This window comes from Aspergillus pseudonomiae (assembly GCF_009193645.1).
Source record: "Aspergillus pseudonomiae strain CBS 119388 unplaced genomic scaffold BDV37scaffold_20, whole genome shotgun sequence".
NCBI classification, from domain to species: Eukaryota; Fungi; Ascomycota; class Eurotiomycetes; order Eurotiales; family Aspergillaceae; genus Aspergillus; species Aspergillus pseudonomiae.
The window spans coordinates 134037-160312 of NW_022476012.1; the positions used below are offsets into that span (position 1 = coordinate 134037).

General features: G+C 50.5%; 13 protein-coding genes across 13 annotated transcripts; 8 read left to right on the forward strand and 5 right to left on the reverse strand.

Annotated features, from left to right (window-relative positions):
* The first annotated feature begins 524 nt into the window (after window positions 1–524).
* On the forward strand, window positions 525–1982 carry BDV37DRAFT_244194 (60S ribosomal protein eL14). The gene is made up of 4 exons (XM_032081506.1): window positions 525–631; window positions 709–846; window positions 950–1213; window positions 1341–1982. The coding sequence occupies exons 2-4, from the start codon at window positions 721–723 to the stop codon at window positions 1398–1400; spliced, it is 450 nt and encodes a 149-aa protein (XP_031943170.1). The 5' UTR covers window positions 525–631; window positions 709–720; the 3' UTR covers window positions 1401–1982.
* On the forward strand, window positions 1983–3190 carry BDV37DRAFT_244197 (nascent polypeptide-associated complex subunit alpha). The gene is made up of 3 exons (XM_032081507.1): window positions 1983–2470; window positions 2571–2629; window positions 2685–3190. The coding sequence occupies exons 1-3, from the start codon at window positions 2240–2242 to the stop codon at window positions 3004–3006; spliced, it is 612 nt and encodes a 203-aa protein (XP_031943171.1). The 5' UTR covers window positions 1983–2239; the 3' UTR covers window positions 3007–3190.
* A 296-nt stretch (window positions 3191–3486) lies between these two features.
* Window positions 3487–4231, forward strand: BDV37DRAFT_281401 (F1F0 ATP synthase subunit d; the record flags this gene model as incomplete). The annotated part of the gene is made up of 4 exons (XM_032086806.1): window positions 3487–3495; window positions 3573–3968; window positions 4052–4138; window positions 4202–4231. The coding sequence occupies 4 exons, from the start codon at window positions 3487–3489 to the stop codon at window positions 4229–4231; spliced, it is 522 nt and encodes a 173-aa protein (XP_031943172.1).
* A 551-nt stretch (window positions 4232–4782) lies between these two features.
* BDV37DRAFT_83747 (uncharacterized protein) lies at window positions 4783–6395 on the forward strand. Its single transcript, XM_032091314.1, has one exon. The coding sequence runs from the start codon at window positions 5250–5252 to the stop codon at window positions 6264–6266; it is 1017 nt and encodes a 338-aa protein (XP_031943173.1). The 5' UTR covers window positions 4783–5249; the 3' UTR covers window positions 6267–6395.
* Window positions 6396–6418: 23 nt separating this feature from the next.
* On the reverse strand, window positions 6419–6700 carry BDV37DRAFT_281403 (uncharacterized protein; the record flags this gene model as incomplete). The annotated part of the gene is made up of 2 exons (XM_032086807.1): window positions 6419–6613; window positions 6680–6700. The coding sequence occupies 2 exons, from the start codon at window positions 6698–6700 to the stop codon at window positions 6419–6421; spliced, it is 216 nt and encodes a 71-aa protein (XP_031943174.1).
* A 248-nt stretch (window positions 6701–6948) lies between these two features.
* On the forward strand, window positions 6949–9066 carry BDV37DRAFT_244201 (uncharacterized protein). Its single transcript, XM_032081508.1, has one exon. The coding sequence runs from the start codon at window positions 7576–7578 to the stop codon at window positions 8983–8985; it is 1410 nt and encodes a 469-aa protein (XP_031943175.1). The 5' UTR covers window positions 6949–7575; the 3' UTR covers window positions 8986–9066.
* BDV37DRAFT_244202 (aldehyde dehydrogenase family protein) lies at window positions 9053–11325 on the reverse strand. The gene is made up of 3 exons (XM_032081509.1): window positions 10920–11325; window positions 10665–10846; window positions 9053–10593 (listed from the first exon to the last, which is right to left on the reverse strand). The coding sequence occupies exons 1-3, from the start codon at window positions 11178–11180 to the stop codon at window positions 9126–9128; spliced, it is 1911 nt and encodes a 636-aa protein (XP_031943176.1). The 5' UTR covers window positions 11181–11325; the 3' UTR covers window positions 9053–9125.
* A 222-nt stretch (window positions 11326–11547) lies between these two features.
* Window positions 11548–15272, reverse strand: BDV37DRAFT_270336 (amidophosphoribosyltransferase; the record flags this gene model as incomplete). Its single annotated transcript, XM_032084539.1, has 4 exons — window positions 11548–12765; window positions 13463–13931; window positions 13988–14675; window positions 14735–15272. The coding sequence occupies 4 exons, from the start codon at window positions 15270–15272 to the stop codon at window positions 11548–11550; spliced, it is 2913 nt and encodes a 970-aa protein (XP_031943177.1).
* A 1135-nt stretch (window positions 15273–16407) lies between these two features.
* BDV37DRAFT_83851 (DNA cytosine methyltransferase) lies at window positions 16408–18553 on the forward strand. Its single transcript, XM_032091315.1, has 2 exons — window positions 16408–17967; window positions 18025–18553. Exons 1-2 carry the CDS (start codon window positions 16532–16534, stop codon window positions 18437–18439), a joined length of 1851 nt encoding a protein of 616 aa, XP_031943178.1. The 5' UTR covers window positions 16408–16531; the 3' UTR covers window positions 18440–18553.
* A 364-nt stretch (window positions 18554–18917) lies between these two features.
* Window positions 18918–21281, forward strand: BDV37DRAFT_244213 (putative 2-methylcitrate dehydratase). Its single transcript, XM_032081510.1, has 4 exons — window positions 18918–19374; window positions 19492–20269; window positions 20324–20508; window positions 20574–21281. The coding sequence occupies exons 1-4, from the start codon at window positions 19090–19092 to the stop codon at window positions 21003–21005; spliced, it is 1680 nt and encodes a 559-aa protein (XP_031943179.1). The 5' UTR covers window positions 18918–19089; the 3' UTR covers window positions 21006–21281.
* Window positions 21282–21631: 350 nt separating this feature from the next.
* Window positions 21632–22347, forward strand: BDV37DRAFT_83868 (putative glyoxalase family protein). The gene is made up of 3 exons (XM_032091316.1): window positions 21632–21853; window positions 21923–22122; window positions 22182–22347. Exons 1-3 carry the CDS (start codon window positions 21720–21722, stop codon window positions 22256–22258), a joined length of 411 nt encoding a protein of 136 aa, XP_031943180.1. The 5' UTR covers window positions 21632–21719; the 3' UTR covers window positions 22259–22347.
* Window positions 22348–22488: 141 nt separating this feature from the next.
* On the reverse strand, window positions 22489–24205 carry BDV37DRAFT_270339 (sugar porter family MFS transporter; the record flags this gene model as incomplete). The annotated part of the gene is made up of 2 exons (XM_032084540.1): window positions 22489–23604; window positions 23702–24205. The coding sequence occupies 2 exons, from the start codon at window positions 24203–24205 to the stop codon at window positions 22489–22491; spliced, it is 1620 nt and encodes a 539-aa protein (XP_031943181.1).
* Window positions 24206–25005: 800 nt separating this feature from the next.
* Window positions 25006–26272, reverse strand: BDV37DRAFT_292801 (Gfo/Idh/MocA family protein; the record flags this gene model as incomplete). The annotated part of the gene is made up of 3 exons (XM_032089249.1): window positions 26145–26272; window positions 25806–26090; window positions 25006–25731 (listed from the first exon to the last, which is right to left on the reverse strand). Exons 1-3 carry the CDS (start codon window positions 26184–26186, stop codon window positions 25006–25008), a joined length of 1053 nt encoding a protein of 350 aa, XP_031943182.1. The 5' UTR covers window positions 26187–26272.
* Window positions 26273–26276: the final 4 nt, after the last annotated feature.

A 26276-nucleotide genomic window follows, 5' to 3' on the forward strand; every position in this document is an offset into this window, starting at 1 on the left:
CTTTGACATGTTAGCCATGATCCCATATCCAAGACGGAGTGATAAAAATCAAGTGAAGTTGTGAGTATCAGAATATGTAAGAAGATTAAATATCATACTTCAGTGCTGTATCGAAACTCCGGCGAGAGCTTCACAGACACCGGGTCAATCGCAAATTACCGCATCATATGAGTGTGGGAGAAGAAAGAAGAAAAGTCCATGTTATACATACCAGTTGGATTATGCTGTAGATTGTTGACCGTTAGTTGGAGGCCAGCTGATCGTGAATCTTTGCCCAAAACAGCATTATGTTTTGATGAAGACAGAAGAAAAGCTGAAGCTTTTGCTTTGCAGGAACAAAAAAGAAAAAAGTCCGCCAGAGAAAATGAAGCTTAAATGCAACGGGATCGGAAGCGGAAGAATAGGAGGATCCGAAGGCGGCGCTAAGACAACGAAGCAGCCCTAGTCCGCACCGTAGGTCCCATCGACGGGCTCCGACTGGCTGTTAAGCGAGAAACTGTGGGCAACGCCGCAAGACCGAAATTCGCGACTCCAGCAGCCAGAGCGAACTTGTGCGTTTCGGACGACCCTTCGACAACCCCGACCACTTCGACAACAAATTCCTCCACCGACCTCCCGGAGTCTGTCGACCGTGAGTGATTGATGCGCCCGTCTATCGTCCCAGTGGAATCTGTTTTACTGAGACCGTCCTTTTTGGCATTTTTTTAGGAAGCCTTCGCCATGGCCGATATCGATATCAAGATCGCTCAATGGAAGCTCGTTGAGATTGGCCGTGTGGTGCTGATCCGCCGCGGCCCCTTCACCGGCAAGCTGGCCACCATCGTGGAGATTGTCGACCACAGACGTGTATGTTTTTGATCCGAGCGAGATATGGGACAGCCGCGATTAGGATGGGCAAAAGGATACTTGGAGATGGACATGATATTGACCAAGTGTCGCAACGAAATAGGTTCTGGTTGACGGTCCTTCCACCGAGGAGAACAAGATCGTCCCCCGTCACGTTCTTCCTCTCGCCCACGCAACCCTCACCCACTTCGTCATTCCCCAGCTTCCCCGTGCTGCCGGTACCGGCCCCGTCAAGAAGCTCTGGCAGAAGAGCGAGATCGACAGCAAGTGGGCTCAGTCCAGCTTCGCCCAGAAGACCGAGCGTGCTGAGCGCCGGAAGAACCTCACCGACTTCGAGCGTTTCAAGGTCCTGCGCCTCCGGAAGCAGGTACGTGGATGGTCCCCATTGATGGTTTTCGCACGATGAGACTAGGGCTAGGAACATCTATTGGGCCTTGCGCTGGGATCGGACAATAGGAATAGGATGGAAGGCTGACATTATGGACTCTTTACAGGCTCGCTTCGAGGTCCAGAAGGCTCACGCCAAGCTCAGGGCGGCTGCTCCTAAGTCGTAGATGGTTTACTTCATGAGGCTCGGTGCATAGTGTGAAGGGAGTGCCTTTGGGACGGTTTTACATTGCTGAGGGTTTATTTGGTTTCAGCAAAAAAGACGCTGTACGCATTATCATTGGCAGCATAAAATGATTCGAGAACCTTGATATCCTGACCAAGAGGTTACGCTCGTACGTCACAGAAGACGGCACACCTTTCTACTAGTATTAAGGAGACTCCGGGTTTACTTATCTTGACATCAGCGGGCCATGCCTTTTTAATGGAAATTGGGGAATGATCCACAAAAACCATGAAGGGAAAACAAAACAAAAAAAAACAAACGTAATTTCATGACCAAGCGCTTTTATTTAATTTTGTTGTATTGTTGCGATTCTAGAATTCAAATAGAGCAATTCCGATAGAGATTGTCGGGATATGGTCATGTAACGTTGGAGATATACATTCGTTGATACATACATACATACAACATAGTTTGTAGTTGAGTCGCTTGTGTGTCCCGGCGTCTGGGGGGGAAACCTCGTGAGGGACCCAATCAGCTCGCTAACGATTTTCGGCAGCCATGACATTCACACAGCTTTGCGCCTTTCCAACCTCAACCAGACCAAAAAAACCCCTTCATCCACCACAGTAATCTTTTCTGTGTCTAGGTACGTTATTATTGTATCTCTGGCCGTCAAGATGATTTCTACGCTCGGAACTGGCGAATTCCTGCGATTTTCGTGGGCGGGACCCTCCGGTTTCGTGGGCCACAATTCGAGCCTCCAAGCGACCGAAGCAGTCCTAGAGTGCGAATTGCTGACCCTCGATTTAATAACCCTTTTAGGCTCCCGTAATTCACAAAATGGCCGACCCCCGCGTTGAAGAGATCGTTGAGGAGGAGACTCCCAAGCAGATCGTTGAGGATGCTGGCAGCGACTCCGAGTCCGAGGCTGGCGAGGAGGCCAACATTCCCGCCGGTGCCGCCGTCACCATCCACTCTCGTAACGAGAAGAAGGCTCGCAAGGCCATTGGCAAGCTCGGCCTGAAGCACGTTCCCGGCATCACTCGTGTCACTCTCCGCAGACCCAAGAACGTATGAAACTCGACCTACCCCGCCTCCGTCCGATGCTCAACAGTCCCTGTGCTCGAGTTGGCGATGGGTGTGAATGCAGAGGCTAATGTGTCTCTTACAGATCCTCTTCGTCATCAACCAGCCCGATGTCTACCGTTCCCCCTCCAGCAACACCTGGATGTATGTTTTTCTTTGAATCATGAAAGATGTATTCGTTGGCTTACATGTTGCACAGCATCTTCGGTGAGGCTAAGATCGAGGACCTGAACTCCCAGGCCCAGGCTTCCGCTGCTCAGCAGCTCGCTGCCGCTGAGGCTGCCGCCGGTGAGCACGCTGGTCACGACCACGAGCACGACCTCGGCACCAAGGTCCCCGAGCCCGAGACCAAGAAGGAGGAAGAAGAGGATGATGGCGAGCCCGTCGACGAGACCGGCCTTGAGGCTAAGGACATCGAGCTCGTCATGGCTCAGGCCAACGTGTCGCGCAAGAAGGCTGTCAAGGCTCTTCGTGAGAACGACAATGATATCGTGAACTCCATCATGGCGCTCAGCATATAAGCGTTGCCCATTTAATTTCGCGCTATCAGTGGCTGATGTCTCTTAGCCCTGCTGGCAGGATGGCTTTGGGTGAGAGGTCAGGTTGATATCCCCTAGGATGCATGTTCTGTCAGGCCCTAGTGTAAATCAAGAGTTCAAAACAAAAAAAGCAGAATTGAACGACCCAATGCTTCCGCAAATTGTCAGTAAATCTCTAGATGTATTCTCTCCGAATATTGCAAACATAGAAAAATTATAGGACTAAGAGTTGGGTCCATGGGATTCATATAGAAAGGTCAATCATAGCGCCTTATCCATACTTACAGCGTACTCCTGTTTCTTGGCCGTAATCGTGTGTGTTCGGAACACGGGAACGCATGGGTCACGTGAGGAACATCCCCATTCCAAACCTTTGCCGAGTTGATCCTCACTCCCGGAACCTCAGTCTTTGCACGTTGAACTCCCCTCTCCCACCGATATCCCTCCAATCCACACTTCAAAATGGCTGCCGTATGTCAATTTCGCCCTGATTCTTTGGCTAGGATTGGTCGCAGAAAAATTCAAGTCCGCTAACGGTTCGTGTACAGCGCAGCGCCGCTCTTAAGATTGACTGGGTCAAGGTGACCAGCTCCCTCGGCCTCCGCGGCCAGACCGCTGCCTCTCTCCAGGCTTTCAAGAAGAGGAACGACGATGCCCGTCGCAAGGTTCAGCTTCTGTCCGAACAGCCCCAGACCATCGACTTCGCCCACTACCGCAAGGTCCTGAAGAACCAGGCCATCGTCGACGAGATCGAGAACCAGTTCAAGACCTTCAAGCCCGCTACCTACGATGTTTCCCGTCAGCTGAAGGCCATCGATGCCTTCGAGGCCCAGGCCGTTCAGAGCGCTGAGGAGACCAAGGGCAAGGTTGAGGCCGAGCTCCGCAGCCTCGAGAAGACCCTCCAGAACATCGAGACCGCCCGGCCATTCGATGAGCTCACTGTGGTATGTTTTGGCTTCGATGAATTGCGTATGCCGATTTGGCGGGGGTATATATATACTAACCCATTTGTCTTTCTGTTCTACAGGATGAGGTTGCCTCTGCCCAGCCTGAGATTGATGAGAAGACCGCCTCTATGGTCAGCAAGGGCCGCTGGATGCCGGCTGGTTACAAGGTGAGGCTTGTCCATATCCGAATGTATGGTCATACGCATACTAATATTCGTTCTCCCTTTCAGGAGCGCTTCGGCGATATGTCTGTTGTCTAAACTATCAGCATTATCTGTCCTTTTACGCCTCTTTTCTCCTTCGACCAGTGTCATCACACGACGGGATTTTCTTTTGTCAAGCATGTTGGCCAGCTAGGATACCCTTTGCGTCTGGCAGTGTGAACTTGGTTGTGGGACGTGTATAGAAACAATGTGCAATTTAGAAGATGGTTTCCTACATTAACCTACAGCCTTGTTTTTTCGCATCCGTAAACGATGTTCAGCCCGTCGATGAATACTGCAAGAGAGTCCTCTTCTATAGCACTAGTGGATTGAGAATCCTATCATCTGCTCTCCTCTACCGTACAGCTTATGAATATCTACTAAGCGACCAGTATGGTTTAGTGATCTCCCACGGTAGGTATTATGGGCCTAGGTCTTTTGTTTCCGGCTCTCTTCACATAAATATATTCTACGGATCTGAATACGTGAGAGGATTCTATAAATTCTGGTCCAAGGTGTTCAGAGCGATTACTGCTTTGTCCGACATAAACCTGACAAATATCGGGGCCTCAGGGAGTTTTTGTTTAGTTCCGCCTTGGGGCGGGTTGAACTTCAGTCTTGACCGATTCCTACGCGTCACGCCCGACTTCTCTAATACACTTTATATCCCAGCACTGCTGCGTAACGCCCGGGCTAAGATGACTCACAGCGCTTAATTGCAATACTATAGATCACACAGCTTATTCTGGATCCTCCACCAGGGACAAGTGATCCGAGCCCCGCATCTCTTGCGGTCCGGAGACTGGCTGCTGTGAGCGCCCACCCTGGTATTTGCCCTGTGATCAGACAGCGAGGCAATTCATCTGGTCACTCGGCAGCCTTGTGGTGGATTTCCCACAAATTGTCCGTTGGTGATCAGTCAGGCACGGGCATAAGATATGACGAAGGGATCCCTATATCCCATCCGTCTCTTGTTTGATAGAGACTACTAAAAGACAATATTCCATGAGCACTAGTTGGATTCTATCAGAGAGCCCCTGCTCGACTAACCTCCTTAAACGGGTCCATCAGGCAGATGAATCAACTGTCACCACCGGGTCAGAACCGGTGTCACCTCGAAAATCTACCCGTGGAGATACTTCAGGAGATCTTCTTCCGCTGCCTTGAATTCAATCTCCCACGGGCCTCTCTGTACATCTCCAGGGTTCTTTCTGATCCCACGGTCTACACTTGGCTTATCCGACTTGCCTTCAGCAGCGCCAACGAGAGCTCAAAGAGAGACTTCTTTACTCCAGACTTTCTACCACCGCCTCTGGCCTTCTTTGCGCTGTCTGAACCTCAGAGAAGGGATCTTCAAAATGAAATTCTGGCTTCTCGTTGGTGCACACTACCCCTGATGCGCAAGTGCCAAAGGGAGTACGTGGAACATGCCATCCGCCGCAAATGTCGAAACCTAGACCTGGCCCCTGAAGATCACTCTGCTCTAGCCAACATCAGCAGTCGCTTCAGTAACCTAGAAAATTGCGACAAAGGCTGGGGAGGAAGCCGCAGCAAAGGCGATTTGATTCTGAAAGCTCGCGACCGAAACACCGACGTAGACTACAAAGTCGCCGTGTGGTTTCATTTCGGGGCGTTCCAGGTCCGCAAGCCCAACAAGCTCGTCACCGACCTGGATGTCTTTCGCCTTCCATGCTGCTTGCCGGATCTGCCCGCTCGCATGCCCAACAAACTGCTCGGTCGACCTTGGACCGACACGAAGCTTGAATTTCTCCAATTGCTCTCTATGGACGCGTACATCGACGCAGACGATACTTTCACCCGTTCGCGGCGTATCCTTCGCCAGGTCATTCGGGACCGTGATTTTGCGACCTTCCAGCGACTCATCCACATGCGCATCCGCTGCCAGTGCTACAAATACCCAGTGCGCTGGCCTGTCCTCCCAAACCACTTCCAGGTGGCATTGAAGTACGCAGACGAGTATGACGACCCATTCATCAAACTACTGGTCGAGCAACGCTGGGAGGAGATCCCTGCCAATCTGCTACATCTCAAAGACCAATTGATGTCTAAAGCAGGAATGAGCCATATATGATAACGTGTTTAATCAGCATGCGCTTCTATTAAGATTGCATTGTTATAATACACTTGTGGGGAATAGAACTGAAAACACAAAAGCCGATAGAAACCAAAAGGCGAAACATCATGCGTATCCATCGTAACTCATCGCGCGCCGCGGTTCACAACTTAGATCCTGGACCGCCGTGTCCGCGTTGTCCGCGTTGTTCCTCTCCTCCGCCGTCCACAGTAGCCGCAGGTCAGACAGGAGATTATCACGTCGAAGAGGGTGACGATGCCGTCGATGATTGCTTTGCAGACCGAGCCGATGGTATTGACGATGCCCATGAGACAGGCACCGATGGCGTGGAAGACGCTTTGGATCTGTTACCGGACGTTAGAATCTTTTTCTGATAAGGGAAGAGTGAAGGGGAATAAAGGAAAACATACACAGGACACAACAGCACCCATTTTGAATAGATATCAATGGTCAAGTCACAGGCTTCAAATTGTTCTTTGAGTTTAGACAAAATCACTGAACGATATCTTGAAAGTTCTTTGAAGAGATAGCGTAGTTATGTATTGCGATTCTCTTTCTATAGTAGAGTGAAATAATGTACTTCGAATAGTTCTGGCCTTCGAGTTAAACCCAGACCAGCACGACATATATATATCTACATCATCCACCCCCCAATACCTCATTCACCACCACGCAACACCAATGATGTATGTCACCAGCAAACAGCCATGACAAGCCCTTACCGCGTATACTTAATCCACAGCCCATCAGCTTGCAATCCTGACCGCCATCTTCGTCATACTGACATGGAGCCAGAATCCGGTCCGGATTCACACCCGCCGAATCAGGCAAAGACACGAGCATCATGACCTACCGATCGGCAGGCCACTGAAATCCGCATTCGCCACCTGGCAATTAAACTCGTCCTGTTAGAATCTTATTGTGGACTGTTATTGTTATATGGAAGGAACGAGTTTCCTTGGAAAGCGTTTGGGTTGCGTCTGACGTCATGTGCCAGGTGTGAGGAACGCGAGTTGGATGACTAAGATAGGGCTTGTCAGGTGGCTGGACAGCCCTATGGGTTCGTTCCTGGTGAGCGGATATACTGTAAGTCTTGCCGCTTTTAACATCAATAACAGAGCCTCAGGCACCCAAATTTTATCCCACCGACCCACACCATATCAACAGTGAATGAACCCAGCAAATAAAAACCGGATATCAACAACAACTCCCCGACCCGCCATGCCCGATACCCTCCCCTCCCACCCAATGGCCCGCGACGACAACAACAACTGAGCGACCAACCACCCGCTCCGCGCCGCCGGGCATGCTCACGCCGATCCGAGTGCGCGGCCGCAGAAAAAGACGCCCTGCTCCCAGCGACGATGCAGGACCACTGCACCCCAAGCGCTCAAAACGCCGCGGCGGCCGACGACTACTGTCATTGGGCGAACGATACAGCCTCTCCTCGCAAAGCCAAGCGCTCAAACGCGCGCGCCATCTGATCGCCAAACCGCCGAAACAACCGCGCAAGCACCTCAGCCGTCTGGAGACCCTACCGGTCGAGCTGATCGAGAAGATCTTCCTGCACTCGCTGAACGTCAATCTGCCCCGGGCGTCGGCGCCCCTCGCCGCAACGGTGTCCAGCGAGCGGATCTACCGCGCATTGATCCTTCTGGCCTTCTGGAACGATGTCCCCTCCGCGACTGGGCCCTTCGATGCCGTCTCCGCGACGGAAATCGCGAAGATCCTGCGGCCGTTGGATTACATCCCGCTCGATCTCAGCGAGCGCGGCGCGCTGCAGAGTGCCATCTTGCAGTGCAAGTGGTGCACGGTGCAACGGCTTCAGAGTCGATTCCCGGATCTGATGGGTCTCAGTATCCAGCGATACTGGTTCAGCGCGGGGATCAGCATGGCGGAAGACCAAGAGGAGAAGTTGAGACGGTTCCTTGCGCGCGAGGAGGACGAAGACGAGACGCGGAGGTTCGAAGGCACAGATAAAGATAACAACCACTACACACTGTCCGTATCACCTCTCGTGTCAGTAACGGTTACCTGCCACGAAACGGAGACGGCCCAGACGCACCGCATCCTCGGCATCACGGAGTTCCCGGAACGGCTCCTCAGGGGCGGGAACGGGTTCACGCCCGCTACGATTGCTTACCTCGAGACGCTGCGACTGGCGAGCGGGTTCAATACCGCCGAGCTTATGGAGACGCATGTTACGTTGTCGCGCGACGCCCTGCAGAAGGGGATCCATGCGGCGTTGGTAGAACACAATGCCGAGGCGCTTACGTCCTTGCTCAAGATCGATGAGTATCATTTCCGGTGTAGGAATACGAACGTCACGGCGACGAATAGCGTGCCGTATATGATTCCGGCGGAGCATTTTCGGACGGCTGTGCGGGTTGCGCGGAATGAGCCGGCGCTGTTTCAGCTTCTTGTCCGCGCCTGTGCGGAGTCGGTCCCGGCTGATGATTCGGAGATCACGCAGTGGGCTATGGATCTGGGTGATTCGTTTGGACGGTGGCTTCTTGATCTTATGTTGCAGCTGCCGCAGCGGATTGAAACGGCGAATGCGAATCCGGCTGAAGGGGCGGTGTTTTATCTGGGGAGAGCGAATGGACAGGTGGAGTTGGCGAGACGGTATCTGAATGAGGTTTTGGGGGTGGAGGAATTGGGGAGTTGGATGGAAGAAACCTCGCATGATTTTGAGAGCCAGTGGAAGGCGCTATAGGGGTTCTTTACTATGCACGGTATGATTGTTGGATTATGATACGTTGTTTTCGCCATGTGTATTATATGATATTGTACATAGAACATAGATTCAATGTCGCTGGTGACATTGATGAATTAATAAAAATCGTATACCTCAACCTACATGTTCTTCAACAGTCGTAGTATGCCAGAAACTCTTCCGGCCAGAGTTAGTTGATATCCTGTTTCAACGACGCCCTTACACATTTCCCAGGCGCCGGTCCCATTCTGACGACTACCATCTGCTTTGTAGATAGGATAATCCACGCGTGGCGGAATGCGAGTCGCCATTAGCTTGGGAAACCGGTCAACGCAGAGGGCCTTGATATTGCTCACGCCACGCAGTCCTTCTTCGCCCGCAAAACGGCCGTATCCCGATCCCTTGACGCCACCGAAAGGCAGCTGCACGGCATAGTAGCTTCCAAAATCGTTGACAGATACCATTCCCGCTTTAATCCTTGAGACACAGGTTGCGACATCAATATGGTTGTAGCCGAAGACGCTAGCGCCAAGAGCGTATTCCGTTGAGTTTGCAATGGCAATGGCGTGGGGTACGGAGTCTGCGCGCATGAGGAGAAATACTGGGGCGAAAAGTTCGGTTTGAGCGATCCGCATGGAAGGCGTTACGTCTGCAAGGAGAGTGGGCGCAAAGTAATGGCCATGGGGATACTTCGGGTGATCAACACGTTTCCCACCACAGATAAGGCTCGCGCCTTGTCGGACTGCGTCGGTGATCAACGATTCCAGGCGGTCGAAGGAGGCCGGGGAGATTAAAGCGCCCATGTCTGGAGCGCCGGGTTTCTGCTGAGGATCTTCGGGGTTGGACTCAAGGAGGACGGAACCAAGACGGAATGGCTTAATGCGTGAAGACACATCATTCAGAAGCTTGTCATACACTCCAGGCAAGGCAATGACCCGCTCAACGCCAATGCAGTTTTGTCCAGCGGATTGGAAGACACCTCGCATGAGAATGGACGCGATAGATGAGATCTCGCTCACTGTTCTGGGATCGTCCAGAATGACAGCGGGGTCCTTGCCACCCAGTTCAACAGTCACTGGAGTCAGTGCCTTTGCTGCTGACTCGCAAACCTTGTGCGCGACCGGTCTCGATCCAATGAAGGTCAACTGGGCGATATCCGGATGTGAAGTCAAGAAATCAGCAACGTCAGGCAAGCAGACGACGCTCTGTACAAGATCGCGAGAGTGGCCGCATGCCGAAAGAGCACCTCTCACGACTTCCAGAAAGAAAGCCGAGGACCATGCAGTTTGCTCCGATGGTTTTACTACCACACCGTTTCCTGCAAAGATACCACTGATGATCGGGCCGATGAAGTTATGGAGAGGATAATTCCAAGAGACGCAAGCCGACACCACTCCAAGAGGCTCATACGTGACCATGTTCTTCTTGTACATCATCAGGAAATTCGTGGGCCTCGATTCGGGCGTCAATGCCTTCTCGCCGTGATCAATTGTCCATTTCAACTTCTCTGCTGTCACAAGGATTTCCCCAAATGAAGCATCGACCTTAGTCTTTCCAGAATCCAAACAACAAGCGGTGACAAGTTCTTCTTGGTGCTCGAGCACATATCTGTTGTCCAAAGTGGGCTCAGTTAGCTACATTTCTTGACCGCAGCAATCGAGACTATGTATGTAACGCACTTCAGCAATGTCCGCAAAACCTTCCTCCTTTCAGCAAAGCTAGTCGCAGCCCATTCAATTTGAGCCTTCTTCGCTGCTTGGATCGCTCGGTCGACGTCTTCAGTTGTTGCAGGTTTGATTCCGTTACCAAGTATTCTTCCATCCGCAGGACAATAGCTTAGGATGACTTTGTCGTTCCACGACTATAGAAGGGAAAACTAAAGTTAGCCATTGACACCCCTCCAAAACGACTAATTTGAAGACGAGTAAACTTACCCCTCTAAGTTGACCTTCAAGCACCTTTTTCTCCTCTCCCTGAGCATCTTCCCACTTTTTACCTTTCCAATTGGCACGGACTTCAGGTGGAATTGGCACGTTGAATGCCACGGCAGCTTCGTTTCTTCCCAGGAGGTAAAGATATCCTAGGTATATCGCGCCGAGCGAGACAAGCGCGACACCGACCAAGGGAGCTTGATCGCGAAGAGTTTCCGCGAGGGGAAGGAGAGCTGGAGGGACGTACGGGGTTAGGGCCTCCATTTTGAAATCCAGACAGCTGCAATTGAGCTCCAGGAACCTGTCTGGAAGGTTTCAGGAGGCGGGCAAATGTGGGAGACGGAGATGCGTAGCGGAAGTGGTCCCATTGTTTTATCAGACACTCCGATAGGGCCCGTGCACGTGCCGCCCATACTATAGAATGGCCCATCAGGCAATATATATTTCTTTTCCCTTGTTTATGATCCACCGTGAAGGTTAAGCAAACATGCCCTCTATCAGCACTTGAATTGGTCCCCATACATTCACCTGTTATCCTACTTTTGAAATAGTGCACAAGATCCCCGATTAGTGGAAGCTTATCAGATCGTGTATTTACATAGAAAAGTACTATATATCTTTCGAACGTCCCTCACGCCTTCGCATTGCGAGTCTGCCGTCCATTGCTCTTACGCTTGACGGGCGGCGAGGTCGCGAGTTCCCCCTTTCTCTTCCCAGTCCTTTTCACAAGGTGATCAATGACGCAGCCTTCGTCCCATCCAGCGGAAGACTGCCCAGTTATTGCTCGGCATCTTGGACAAGTTTTTCCATGACGGATGAAGAGCTGATGAAGAGAGTATTTGAGGTGATTCGGGATCCGCACCTCGAGATGGCCGAACGCTGTGATCTCTGTCGCCTTGTCCGACGGTACCCAGCCAAGCCATTTGCAGATGCGGAAGATGTGGGTGTCAACTGCAAAGCATGGACGCTGTAGGCAGAAGAGTAGGACACAGGCAGCTGTTTTGGGTCCAATCCCGGGGTACTTGACTAGTTCCTCCATAACCTGTTCTGTGTTCAGGGCGTGGAGGTGGTTAAGCGACAGGAAGTGTTGATCTGCACATGCAATCTCGTACTGTTTGCTGCCTTCAGACTTCTGCATGAGATCCGATGGTCCAGCATCCTCGCCTTTCACCAAAATTTCCCGACGCTCCTGGTTTTCCTTGTGTACCATATCTAAAATGGCCTTGAGGTTCTTGCTCTTGATATCAGCCAAACCACCCCTCTTGATAGCTTCAAATACATCTTTAAGTGGCGCTTGACGAACGGCATCCCAGTTAACACTCCCTTTGCCAATCCCTTCGTGGAGGATGCCGAACTTCTGCACCAGCCCATTGAAAGCCAACGCAGAATTGTTTCCTGATGTGGCACCACTAAGCAAAGTGCGAATAAGCGCATCAAGAACAGAGGGAACCTCTCCACAGCCCGTTACAGTGAGAGACGGCTCTGGAATGGTAGCGGGAGGAACAATCTCTCCATGTACACTAGAGAGTAGCCTATTAACCTCTTCGCAGGCATCGGGGGTTGGATGGGGCCAATCTGGGAATGGAGTAATTCCTGGTGTTAAACGATATGGATTGGCTTTCTTGCTTTTACCTGTTGACGCTGACCTTGGTACTGCACTGGCTTTCTCAGCGGTACTTCCCAGTTCATCCGCAAGAGTGCCTATCGTCTCCTTCTTGACTCCCGGGGATACGGCCTTGGTCTTATACGTTGGTTTAACGGACGAGCCTAGGTTATGAGGTAGCTCATTCGCAGCGTTAATCTCTGAAGCCGAAAGTTTTGTCTTGCGCCGTTTGGAAGCAGGCCCAATCTTTGGTTTGTTTCCCAAGGATGACGACTGTTGGTTGGGTAGTTCATCCTGCAAATTGGGCGGCTTAGTGGCGAATTCCTTCTCTGACGTCTTTATTGCGGATGCTAGTATTGCAGCTTCTTTGGCAGCAGCAGACCTTGTTATGCGACGTTCCATGATAATCCTGCGCCACCGAATAGTTCTTCGAACCAAGAGAAGTAGTGGGTTGTGCGTGCGACTGCCTGGTAGTGACGACACAACTAAGTTTCCCACCAGGTATCACGAGTGTTCTAAGTTATAGCTATAGATAGGGACATAGAACATAAATTGGGTGATTCGATGGAGGGAATCATAGATAGTATTGGGTATGGGCGTCAGTTATATTGAATGGGCTGGTGACAAGCATCATCTTCACGTGATCGGGATAAATTACATCCGCATCATCTTCACTGACGCACTTGCTATTTAATGCCAGAAGCAAACTTTGTTCGTCATAAAAATAAAGTCTATAGGTCATGTCGTGCATACAAAAGGGTATCTGGATCCCTTTGCTATTGCGATGCGATAACCATCATCAAGCAGATAGCCTTCCGTTCTCTTTATCCACCGCCTACCAACTCCAGGACTCCAGATGATATGAAGATACTGTCCATAAACTCATCAGTGATCATGGGTGATCGCCCATGTTGTGGATGCTAATATCCATTCGATCCTTGACCTTAGGATGCTCTTCGCTCGCGGGTTCGCGAGTGCTACAGAGGCTGACCTGTGGCACCTCAGACTCTCCCGGGGTCGACGCTGGGATGATGTTGCCGCTGGCATCCAATTTGACGCCGTTGGCAGCGATCTGGAAATCCTTCTCACTAGCAAAGCCATGAGTGACGGCTTCCTTAGCCCGATCCAAAGCCTTAATCTTGCGGCCTTCACCTCTGATTTTTTCCAGGTGATCAAAGTATCCCTCAGAAACAGGAGTGACGTAGTTACCACAGAACACGCCGACCTCAAAGTTCTGCGGTTCAGCCAACCCATTTTCCTGGGCAATCTCCGCACAGGCACCTTTCAGGTCAGACAAGGTCTGGAAGATGACACTGTCGGCACCAATGTGCTTGGCGATCTGCTCAGCGTCACGGTTATGCGCAACCAACTCGTTGGGCGACGCAAGATCAATACCATAGATATGAGCATGTCTGTGGAGATGATTAGCAACGTGCTCATGCCTCAAAGAATGTTGTAGACAACTTACGTGATTTCCGGTGCGCAGCTGGCAAAGTAAACCTTCTTAGCACCAGCTTCTCTTGCCATGGTGACAATTTCCCGACTGGTAGTTCCTCGCACGATGCTGTCGTCAACCAGAAGGACATTTCGGTCCTTGAATTCTGCTTGCATAGCATTCAGCTTGCGGCGAACACCCTTCTGTCGGGTCTTCTGCTCAGGCATGATGAATGTACGGAAAACGTAGCGATTCTTTACAAAGCCTTGGCAGTAGGGAATGTCGAGATACCGAGCGACGGCCGCGGCGGACGTCGTGGAAGTCTCCGGGATAGGGATGACGACATCAATGTCCTTGACCACTTCCGGTCCAAGAACATCAAGAATCCTGGCGGCAAGGCGATCACCCATCCGTTGACGGCTACGGTACACGCTGATGCCATCGATAACGGAATCGGGACGCGCGAAGTAGACATACTCGAAAATATCAGGAGCATAGGCCATCTTCGGGGCGACCTGGCGGAACACAGGCTCGCCGCCCTTTTCAATGATGACCGCTTCACCAGGTTGGATGTCACGGATGTTAGTGAAGCCAAGCTGGTGCAGAGCAACAGATTCGGAGGCCATCATGTAGTCCGTGCCTTGGCCTTCGGCGGAAGGCCTGGAACCAAGAACCAAGGGACGGATGCCATAGGAGTCACGGAAACCGACGAGACCAAAGCCTGCCAAGGTTAGCATTTTTATTCTTGACTCCAGCACTCGAACTGGCTGAATTACTTACCAGCTAGCATAGCAGTGCATGCCCAGCCGCCCTGACATCTCTCATACATCCGGCTGAGACTGGCAAAGACGTCATCCTTGTTGACCCGTGCCTTCTTGGTTTCGCTCAACTCATCAGCGAAGACGTTGAGCATGAGCTCGCTGTCACTATCAGTGTTGATATGACGGTGAGCCTCAAAGTCCAGATATCTCTTGAGCTCCGGAGCATTGATCAGGTTGCCGTTGTGGGCCAGACAAATTCCATACGGACTGTTGACATAGAAAGGCTGCGCCTCGGCATTCGCACTGCTTCCGGCGGTGGGATATCTCAAGTGACCAATGCCCATGAATCCCGGAAGGTCCGCCACCCTAGAACCGTCGTGGAAAACCTTGGCCGCCATACCGTTCGACTTTAGCTGGTAGATACGACCACCTGAAGCACAGGTGGCGATTCCAGCAGCATCCTGGCCTCTATGTTGGAGCAGGTATAGCGCCTCGTGGAGGTCAACGGCGGCGGAAGACGACGGGTTCGCCTGGATCAGAGCAATGATACCACACATCTTGTGAATGTAATCGGATTCTAGCGGATGCTTATGATTAGCCAATGCTCTCACGGTTGATTGAGCTGCGAGACAATATGAATAGCATCGAATATAAGATCAGGTCGGATTTTCTCCGCAATAATGCTTAGGAAGTCTAACATCTATAAAAAAAAAATACCGAAATTCATCATGAAAGGAGGGGTATATTGATTGATAGCCAGGCGGGGGATTACACCGGATAACTCACATGCTTGGAAGATGGATCAAATTGTCACACAGACACGCGATGGTGGGGGGACAGAGTTGGAAAAATTGGAACCAAGTTTGACTCTATCGAAACATAACAATATTCATAGAGAATAAGGAGAGACTGTAATAGGTGATAACTGGTAGTAAATCACACCCACGGAGGGATTGAAGGACCAAGTGGTGGCATGGTGAAGAGAAGGTTAAAGGAGAGAGAAAGAGTGAGGGAGAGGCAAGGGAGAAGAAGCCACCAGGTTTTAATCCTTTGGTCCTTTCTTTTGCCTAGTCCGACTTTCCGATTTTTTTTTCCTCGACTTCTCCACAGTAAAAGACAGAAAATTTGCGGGTGCCGCTCCGTTAACGGACCGGAGAAATCTCAACCGCCGGAGGGGTTGACCCCTCACGTGGCCACCGATGCTACGCAGAGCCTGATTGGTCTCGTGACCAGTTAGTCAGCATCCTTCCCCTGCGCAATTTCAACCTTTCCGGATATGGATATCTAGCCCTCAATAGATGGATCATTGGATCCAGAGCAAGTGATCCACTGTGAGTATGTTCTAGTTAGATATAGGCCTTTCCATAGACACTTGTAGACAAACTAAGATATCAAGAGTATACTGAAGCATGGCTAGACACTATACCTTCGCATTGTCTTCTCTTCTTTCACTCCATCTATGTTTGCTGTATTGTCTTTCTTTGTTTCCATTCTTTGTAGTACTCACCCCTCTCCTACTTGCTGTGACAAGATGTGTTATATCTCAAACATGTATAGCCTTAGGCTAGCGAGCAGTATTAATAAATGTGAATAGCTAGAAGGAGTCATCAGCTCAACTTCTGTTTCTCTCTCACTTCCATCTCATTATACTTTGTACCCAAATCCCTATTATCATGTCATGCCCTTCTCTCTCGATCTTCAATTCATTACATTAACACCTCAACCTATATTGCCTTAGAGCACCGAAGAGCCTTTCCATTGTATTTACATCCAAAGCCTCACACTCATCATAAAGGCATTAAGATAATTGCCAAAGATGTGCTCAATCCGAGCTCGTGAGCCATCAATTCTTGAGATAGCGGATCCCAGAGCGACGACCCTGGAGGTTGATGATAGTGATACAGATAGTAGCGTTACTCTTGGCGATGGTTCGGAAAGGCTTCACCATGCCGATGATGTGGTGATCATCTCGGAGCATCGTCCTCGAGACCCAACACCCTTTTTGCTGACCTCAAACGCAGCAACAAACCTGCGCGAGCTGGTCGACCTGACCAATCCGACATTTCACACCTTTGATAAGGATGATTACCGTACCGATGAAGAATTTGAGTTACTCCTTGAAAATTACCAGCTGAACACTCCAAGCCCAGGAGTGGCGACATCGGCTGAGGGAAACCATGAGCAAACAAGAGTGCCTGTTCATGAGGTATGCGTGGACGGCATACTTTATAAAGCTGGTCAATCACTTGAGCTTTATGACGGGTCATATCTCCGGATATGTACAATCCTTAAGGATGGCACGGGTGCCATTTATTTCGATGGCCGCAGACTGATAAAAACAAGAAATCACGCCGGTACCTACGTTCCCAAAGAGCAAAACGAACTTGTCTGGATTGCGAATATAACGGAGGCCATATCCTTTCATATGGCCAAGAAATTCGTTAGTATAATCTTCACCAACAATTGCGATAGAGGCAACCAGCAGAAGCTGCCCGGCGACCTTTGGTGTCGCTTGAAGGAGAATATAGAAGGTGGAGAAGTCTCGATAGAGTACTTGTCATCTAAGGAAGCCGATGAAGGGCATATGATTGAAACGGTTATATTACGCCAACTTTGGAGGGGGAGCACACGAGCTTTTGGCGAAGAGGACCGCTCTAGAGACCGGCCACCTGTAATTGTGCTAGACAATTCTGACCCTGTTGTTGACCTCACCTGTGCAGAAAGTGTGGAAGAGCAAAAGAGGCGGCGGCAGTATACCTTCGGTGACGGTTTCTGTGGTGCCGGAGGAGTTTCATGTGGCGCTCGCCGAGCTGGTCTTTATAACAAGTGGGCATTCGACAAGTCCAAACACGCAATCTCTACCTATCGGCTTAATTTTGAGCATGCATATTGCGAGCTGAGTGATATCTTTAGCTTTCTGACAAGTGATGATGAGTTTCTGAGGGTAGATGTCAGCCACAGCTCGCCACCCTGTCAAACGTTTTCTCCTATTCATACTATCGAGGGCATTCACGACGATGCCAATTCGGCGTGTATCTTCTCTTCCTTGGATTTGATTAAACGCGCCAAGCCTCGAGTACATACTCTGGAGGAAACGCATGGATTGCTTTCGCTTGGTCAGCACCGCGATACATTTTATCGGGTGATAAATGACTTCATCGAAATTGGATACTCCGTCCGTTGGTGTATTTTGCAACTTAACGAATACGGAGTCCCACAGACCCGAAAAAGGCTCCTCGTCATTGCTTCTGGGTAAGGGAACCCCGACAGTTGATGGTGCTTACCGAGTTATACTGACATCGTTTATAGACCTGGAGAAACGCTGCCGCCTTTTCCGCGCCCCTCCCATGGCCCAGGATTGAGGGAGGACCCTCATATCCACGAAGCTATTTCCAATATTCCCTTAGGGACAGCGAACCATGACATCCAGGGAGCACTAAGTCGTGGTTTCAACAAACCCCCCTATGACCCATACCAACCAGCTCGAACAGTCACTTGTAATGGAGGCGAGAATTATCACCCTTCAGGTCGAAGGAACTTCACTCATCGGGAGTACGCCTGTTTACAGACGTTCCCCCTGAGCTTTCGATTCGGGCCTCATGAGGTTTTAAAACAAATTGGGAATGCCGTTGCTCCTTCGCTAGCTGAAGCTATGTATAAGGAGATTGTTCGGACACTGCAGGAAACGGATGAGGAGGAAGGTAGACGGAATATGAGAGAATGACGGTGATGCTGGTCTCTGTCGCTCCAGGAAATATGTTTCTTTCTCCTGAACTTTATTTTCCTCCGTATCTCGGAGCTTGATCAACGGGTTGACAAGAGGATGAGACGTTGATCCGCCACATGCTTGTCCTTTCCGATTGATAATAACCGCGGAAACAGGAGAATGCCGTCCGACCGCGGGAGTGGTTTGGATGAAATCATCCACCCCCTCTTTCGGGCCTTGCGAGTTCAGACTTCAGAGGTATGGCAAATTCTGTTCCCATAGTACCAGTGGAAATGAATATGGTACTTTCCAAATTTGTTGAGAATCAGTTGGAACCTTGTCCGAAAGGAAATAAATGGATCCCGAGAATCCGATTGATCAATGGGCAGTCTGTTAAGTAAGTAGTTGAAGGATGCATAACCGGCAATAGCCGCGAGTAAACCAAGGCGCCCGGCCTCGGCTCAAAGGTGACCGTCCATCGTAACTCCAGTTTCTCTCCATTTCTCCATTTCTCCCCCTAGCTTTCCTTTTTTCCCCCTAGGATTTTCTTTTTCTCTTCTTCCTCTCTTCTACTTAAACCCTCCCCCTGCGATCTCCCCCCCGAATTGACCTCCCTCTCAGACATCATTGAGAGTTAGTACCCTCTCTTGACCTCCTACGATCATATCATGTCTGCTTCGTGTTCGGCGTTGAGACGGCTGACCCACCGGTCTCCCCGCACTTTCCAGTCCCGCATCTCCTCCGTCTCCAGAATCTCATCTGCCACCTCGTCCTTTTCCTCCCTTAACACTTTCCGCGCAGTGAACTCGGCCGCTCCTCGAGTGTCTCGTTTCTCAACCATGGCACCTCTTCAGTCTGGCGCTCAGGATGGCGCCTCCCAGAAGGCCTACGATCCTGAAATCCAGGACATGGCTAACTATATTCACAACTACGAGGTTAACTCCGACTTAGCTGTATGTCTCCCTCAATTCTGCTGACTTCGCACGCCTAATTTTTGTAATTCCTTCCCCAAATGCGCACGAGATCATCATCTGTCTAACATGAACCTTTTGTGACTTTCTGAATTCCAGTTTGACACTGCCCGTCTTGTGTTCCTCGACACCCTAGGCTGTGGATTGGAAGCCTTGAAATTCAAAGAGTGCACCAAGCTTTTGGGTCCCGTCGTGGAGGGAACCGTTGTTCCCAACGGATCTCGTGTGCCCGGAACACCGTACCAGCTCGACCCTGTCAATGGTGCGTTCAACATTGGTGCGATGATCCGCTGGCTGGATTACAATGACTGCTGGTTGGCCGCCGAATGGGGCCACCCTTCGGACAACTTGGGCGGTATCCTCGCTGTGGCTGACTGGATCTCCCGGACCAACCGCGCGGGCGGCAACATTGCCGGTGGTAAGATCGTGAAAGTCAAGGAAGTGCTGGAGGCCATGATCAAGGCCCACGAGATCCAAGGTGTCCTGGCGCTGGAGAACTCTTACAACAAGGTTGGCCTGGACCACGTTGTTCTGGTCAAGGTCGCGACAACAGCTGTGGTTGCTAAGATGCTCGGCCTCAGTGAGAAACAGACTGCGGATGCCATCACCCAGGCGTTCGTCGACGGACAGAGTCTTCGGACTTACAGACACTCCCCCAACACCATGTCCAGAAAGTCCTGGGCTGCCGGTGACGCTTGCCAGCGGGCCGTGAACCTTGTGCTTAAGGTACAGAAGGGTGAGGGTGGCTTGCACACTGTTCTTTCTGCCCCCGTCTGGGGCTTCTACGATGTGCTGTTCAAGGGCAATAAGTTCAAGTTCCAGCGCCCCTATGGCAGCTATGTCATGGAGAACGTCCTTTTCAAGGTCTCCTATCCTGGTATGTATGCTCGTGCGCCGAAATATAGATGATATCTAACCATTTGTGTCGCAGCCGAATTCCACTCCCAGACAGCCATCGAAGCTGCCGAGATCATCAACGAGAAGCTCGCTGCCATGGGCAAGAGCGCCAAGGATATCAAGGAGATCACCAACCGCACCCACGAAGCTTGCATTCGCATCATCGACAAGCAGTTCAAGGCGATGGACAACTTCGCGGACCGTGACCACTGCGTTCAGGTAAGCCCTCAGCTGAAAGAATTGTGGGAGGGTGGATGGTTGAACAGTGAACTGATTTGATGTAGTACATGGTCGCCACCATGCTGGCATTCAACCGCCTTACCGCCACCGACTATGCCGATGGCTCGGAGGCGGCCACCTCCCCACTCGTTGAGGATCTCCGTAAGCGCATTCGTTGCGTTGAGGATCCCAAGTTCACCACGGACTACCACGACCCGACCAAGCGCACCATCCCCAATGCTCTTACCGTCACCCTGAACGACGGTACTGTGCTCGAGGAGGTCGTTGTCGAGGCTCCTCTGGGCCACCGTTTGCGCCGTGAAGAGGCCAAGCCCGAGATCCTGTCCAAGTACAAGCGTCACTTGCAGGCTCACTTCGACCAGGCTCGCATCGACGAGCTGCTCGAGTTGGGCTTGAACAAGTCTGCTCTTGAGGGTTACGATGTGGACAAGTATGTCGACTTGTATGTCAAGGACAAGATGGTCGCATCTGCATAGATGAAGCCGACCCGGTGAAAATAAAATAATGTGTATCTATCGCTATGTTCTGGGAATTATGTGATATGCTGCCTTCAGTTCAGTCGATTGACGGCGTATATAGTGGCAAGAGGGTGTTTATTCCAATTAGACAATTTGATGACTTTTTCCTTGGTTTAGACGGATGCGTGCAGATATCAGAGAACAGATTTTAACGTAGGAGCAGTTGCCCTAACGTGAAGGGCAATAGACATAAAGTACTTTACCGTTAATTGACTCTATCTTTGCTTGATCTTGTCCTAGTTCTGATAGGACCCCTAGTCTAAGAATAGGTAATTTGAAGATATACAAACATTCCAATCTGCTCCACTCCGAATGACGAAAGTCACATAGCTAATCACGACATAACACCAGTCAATATAGTTAAATATATGTATCTAGAATGACTCATAAATGCCCCTGTCACAGGAACTGGGATAGTCTAGCCAAATAACCACGATACACATCAAGAGGATTAGAAAAGCGCGCGGAAATGACCCCAGAAGCACCGGGAAAGGGATTCCGACGCAAGAACCGGGAATCATTTCCTAATCGAACCCACCAGCAAAGCACAGCCCTATAAATATAAGTCAAAGAGTACTCCAACTTACCCTCACCAACACTGCCCCTCAGCATCGATTAATTAAACTCATACCTACATAACACCCCAATATAGAGACCAAAGAACGAGTCACCATGATCACCGGCCTCGCACACATCAACCTCCTCGTTCCCGAGGGTTCCCTCCCCGAGGCCAACGAATTCTACGTCCAAACCCTGGGTCTGACAGCCCGTCCAGTCCCCCAGGCGCAAGTAGAAACGACGGCATGGTATGCCATATCATCCATTGACTCTCTTCCTTTCTCTAAAGTAATCTGAAATTAACACGGCGAATACAGGTTCGACATCGCAGGAGGTCCCCAGCAGGTCCATATCGCATTCGGCACAAACGAATCGATGGATTCCTCGCGCCATCCCTGCTTTAAGATTGGGTCCCTGGAGGATCTGCAGAAGTTGCAGCAGCGGATTTGGGACCATCATGTCCGTGGGGGACGAGCTGCGCCGAGGGAGGCAGACAAGCCTGGGGAGGCTATTTCTGGTTCGTTTCCCTCCATTTTTTTTTATCTTCTATATGAGTGGTATTGTTGACTTGAGCAGGTGAGATGACGGAGGAGTACCCGACTCGGTTTTTTGCGAGGGATTTCGCGGGGAATAGGTTGGAGTTTAGTTTGTAGTCTGGTTTGGGTCTGTCTTTTGCCGGGGATTGTTTGCTGTGGGATAGATGGTTTATTTGATGATACTGATGAAGCGATGTGCAATAGAGAATACGATCTATGCATGAATTTAATGAGATAGATATCACTGGGTTAAGGGAGTGTTGGAGTAACTTCTTTAACACATATCTCATGAGAGAGAAACTGAACAAAATGAATATACTGAACTAATGGGTATCATATCCTTCTCTTCATACAGTGGCCTGGACCGGCGGCCTCATGGTCAACAGAGCAGCGGCTCTCATCACCTCTTGCTCTTCGTGTCCGCTTGTATCGCCAAACACGTCGTCAATCTCCTCTAGGGTCTTGCCGCTGGTTTCGGGGACAAATATAAGTGCCCAGATACCCGCCATGACACACCAGACGGCGAAGAAGATATAGGTGCGATAGCCGAGGTTCTCCATCATGGGAGGCGTGGCAACGCCTACAATGAAATTGGAGAGCCAATTGGTGCTGGTCGACAATGCCACACCCTTCGATCGAGTCGCGTTGGGAAAGACTTCGGATGGTAGGGCCCAGCCAAGAGGAGAGTATGTGAGGCCGAAAATAAGAATGAAAAGAAAGGCCATGGCGACACAGGCCCAGCCGGCAGCGGTGTGCGCGGACCAGTCTTTACCATATAGCCCAGATAGAATGGCGATGACGATGTACGCGACTCCGGTGGCAAAGCCACCGAAGATTGCCAACGGCCGGCGTCCAACCTTATCGATGATCAAGAAGCAGACAAGGACGGTGACTAGCTGTAGAACATTGAAGACGCCCGACAGTATCAGCGACATCTCGTCTGATTGGCCGATGGATTGAAACAATGTAGGCGCGTAGTAGATAAACGCGTTGATCCCTATGAATTGCTGGAAGAAGGCGACTCCGCAACCAACTACTGTCCTCCGCCAGCCTTTCCGGCCGAATAGGTCTCGCCATGCGAGTAGCTGTCGTTTGACACCGTGCTGACCAGGATGCCTTCTCTCCTGGATAAGCTCTTGAAATTTGACCTCAGTGATGATACCTTGGAATTCAGCTTGTACTCGTTCATCGCTCTCTGGTAGGCCTCGGAGCTTGGACAGACTGGCGAGGCAATCTTGTTGGCGGTTGACGAGGGCAAGCCACCGAGGCGAGTAGGGGAAGAAATGGATGCCAGCCCCAAGGATTGTTGCACACACCATCTGCAGACCGAATGGCAGACGGAACGAGACCTCGCTATCGATCAACCTTGTACCGAACGTGATCCAGTATGAGATGACGACGCCAGAGACAATAGAGATGGACTCCAACACCAACAGCGTTCCTCGTAGGTTGGGTGGAGATATCTCGGAGATGTAAAGCGGGGCACCCTCCATGACCAGGTGAGCGAGATGAACCAGTGTGGTAAGGATCGTTCGGGTATATCGAGTGTCATGTACATACCATTGCGAGTGTTCCAACCCCGATGCCACCAATGGCCCTCCCTGCCACTAGCGTAGCATAGTTTTGCGCGCAGGTTTGGATTATGGCCCCGATATCAAAGATCACGACGACTACGGTCAGTGCCCACTTTCGGGAGATTCGATCGGCGAGGTAGGGCATGAAGAGACAGCCTACAAAGGCTCCAAGCAACAGCATCCCCGTCATTAACCCTTTGCCGAAGGCGGTCTCGGCTTGAGGATAGACTGCGTGAAATTGCTCCATGACATTTATAATGGATATCACTCCTTGGTCATATCCAAATGAGAAGCCTCCAAGGGATGCTAGGAAAGCTGCTCCAAGGACATACCCCGAGCTGACGAGGCCTCGGATGCCATCGGAACCGTAGGCAGGTATCTCTTGTAGTTCTATGTCGGGTTTGAGAGTAACAGTTTCGTGATGCTCCGAAGTGGAAACCCCTTCCGAAGTAAAGTGTGGCTTGGTGTCTTTCTTCATATCCGTCGTCATGATCATCAATAGGGGACGCGATCCCGATTGAATTGAATGTCAACCGGGGGGTTTTTCTTTGAAGAGTGCCGAAGATAAACTGATGCCCGGTGTCATTAAATACACCGGCATTCCATATGTTAAATCGGACTTCCGAGTTGAAAGTTTACGGTTATTGAAAATACGGAATTGATTTTTGTTCTGTGGACGTCATTGAATCAACATCTACATTGAAAATTTCCGTTTTCAGTAATGCCCGGCGAGGCAGCCTGTTTTTTAGATTCATTTAACTCTTGCTGCACCTGCCATGATTGGTCGGTCGGCTATTGTCACTTGTAGCGTGGGCGATCGTTTTCTGGGGAAATGCGGGGGAATCGTGGAGTAGATCAAGGTAAATTCCGGGGGATGTGCAACTTGGAGCCTGAGGTTTACCACAATATTGTTTGTATGGATTGCTTTAGTTTCGATCACATGGTTCATTCCCTGCGTAGATAGTAACAAGGAGCAGGTACTGTAGCACACAAGCCGTATAACTCTCCAATATGGACAGTAACTTACAATACTGAAGAACATGTTCTCCGAGCATATAGACATGTCCATGATATCCTGAAATGAACCCCCCTCTCACCTTCTATACAAGAGACAGACTCTATAAGCCACAAGAGCTCTTTTAAAAAACTAGTTTATCTCAGCCTTTTAATGCACTACAGATATGTTATACACACTGCAAGTATTCAAGTAAGCAAATTTTGGTCTATATTTATGGTCTAACACTCAAAGCTCTCTTCCAGCTCTCACGAAATCAACTATGGCTACCCAATTCAAACACGTTCTCCGCTCTCATCGAATCGCACCAATTGCCCAGTGAGAAGAGCATCCTGCAAAGCTCTGCCAATCTTCATTACCATGATACCATTTTCAAGAGGCAAAGGCACAGGCTTGTCCTTCAGAACTGCCTCGGTGAACTCGTTTGCTTCCACAGCAAAAGCGTCCTCAAAACGTTGCCAGTACTCGGGCGGCACTTGGTTTCTCATGCCCAACTTGTCGGCGACCACCACATGGTTGCTTCGGGGCATGACATTCACCATGATCTTGCCATCAGAGCCAGTGATCTCTGTGCACACATCATGTCCGTGGGCTTGGGTTCGTGAGCAGTAGAAGTATGCAATCTTCCCGCCCCAGAACTCCACCATTCCCACCGCGTTGTCAACATCCGACAGATCCTTCAGTTCTGGGTGGTGCTGCAGTGTCCCAGCGGCCCAGCAGGCTTTTGGTACGGGGTTGCCCAAATACCAAAGGGATAAATCAATGTCATGGATGGCACAATCCACGAAGATACCACCATTGCGGCCTGCATAACGCACAAAGAATCCGGTGTCGTCACGAAGGTCGCAAGTGTTGGAGCGAACCATGAATGGGCTTCCGATGGCCTGCCCCTGGAAAATCTTGTCACTAGCGTCGCGGTATGAGGCATCGAATCGGCGGGAGAATCCAGCCATCACCTTGAGTTCTGGGTGCTGGTTGGCGATATCGACGACAGATTGAGCCTAATTTGAACCAAATATATCAGCATTCTTTTGCGATCTAGAGATCTGGGGTTCCGCCGGTGGTTGTTGCATACCTCCTTCAGATCTGTGCTCAATGGCTTTTCACAGAGGACGTGGATGCCCTTTTCGATGGCAGCCAATGTCTGGCTTGCGTGCACATCCGTACTGGTGGAGACCCAAACGGCATTGAGTCCTTGATGAGCCAGCATATCATCGTAGTTGCTGTATACCGCAATGCCGAACTCTTTGTACTCTTCGTTGTTCTTTGCCCATTCCACCTCTTCGGGCACTGTGCTACATACAGCCACAACACGCGCACGAGGGACCCGGTAGATCAAGGTATGGACGTGGCGTTTACCCTGCGTGTATCTCTGTTAGGACCGATCTCGAGATATTATGGCTTGCAGACTTACCATCCGGCCAAGGCCAGCAACTGCAATCGAGAGTTGTTCCATATTGTCCTTCGCTGTCTAACTTGTCTAACAGAAGATGATTGATTGTGTTGGAGATTATCCGTGACATGGTACCGCCTATATATACCCTTG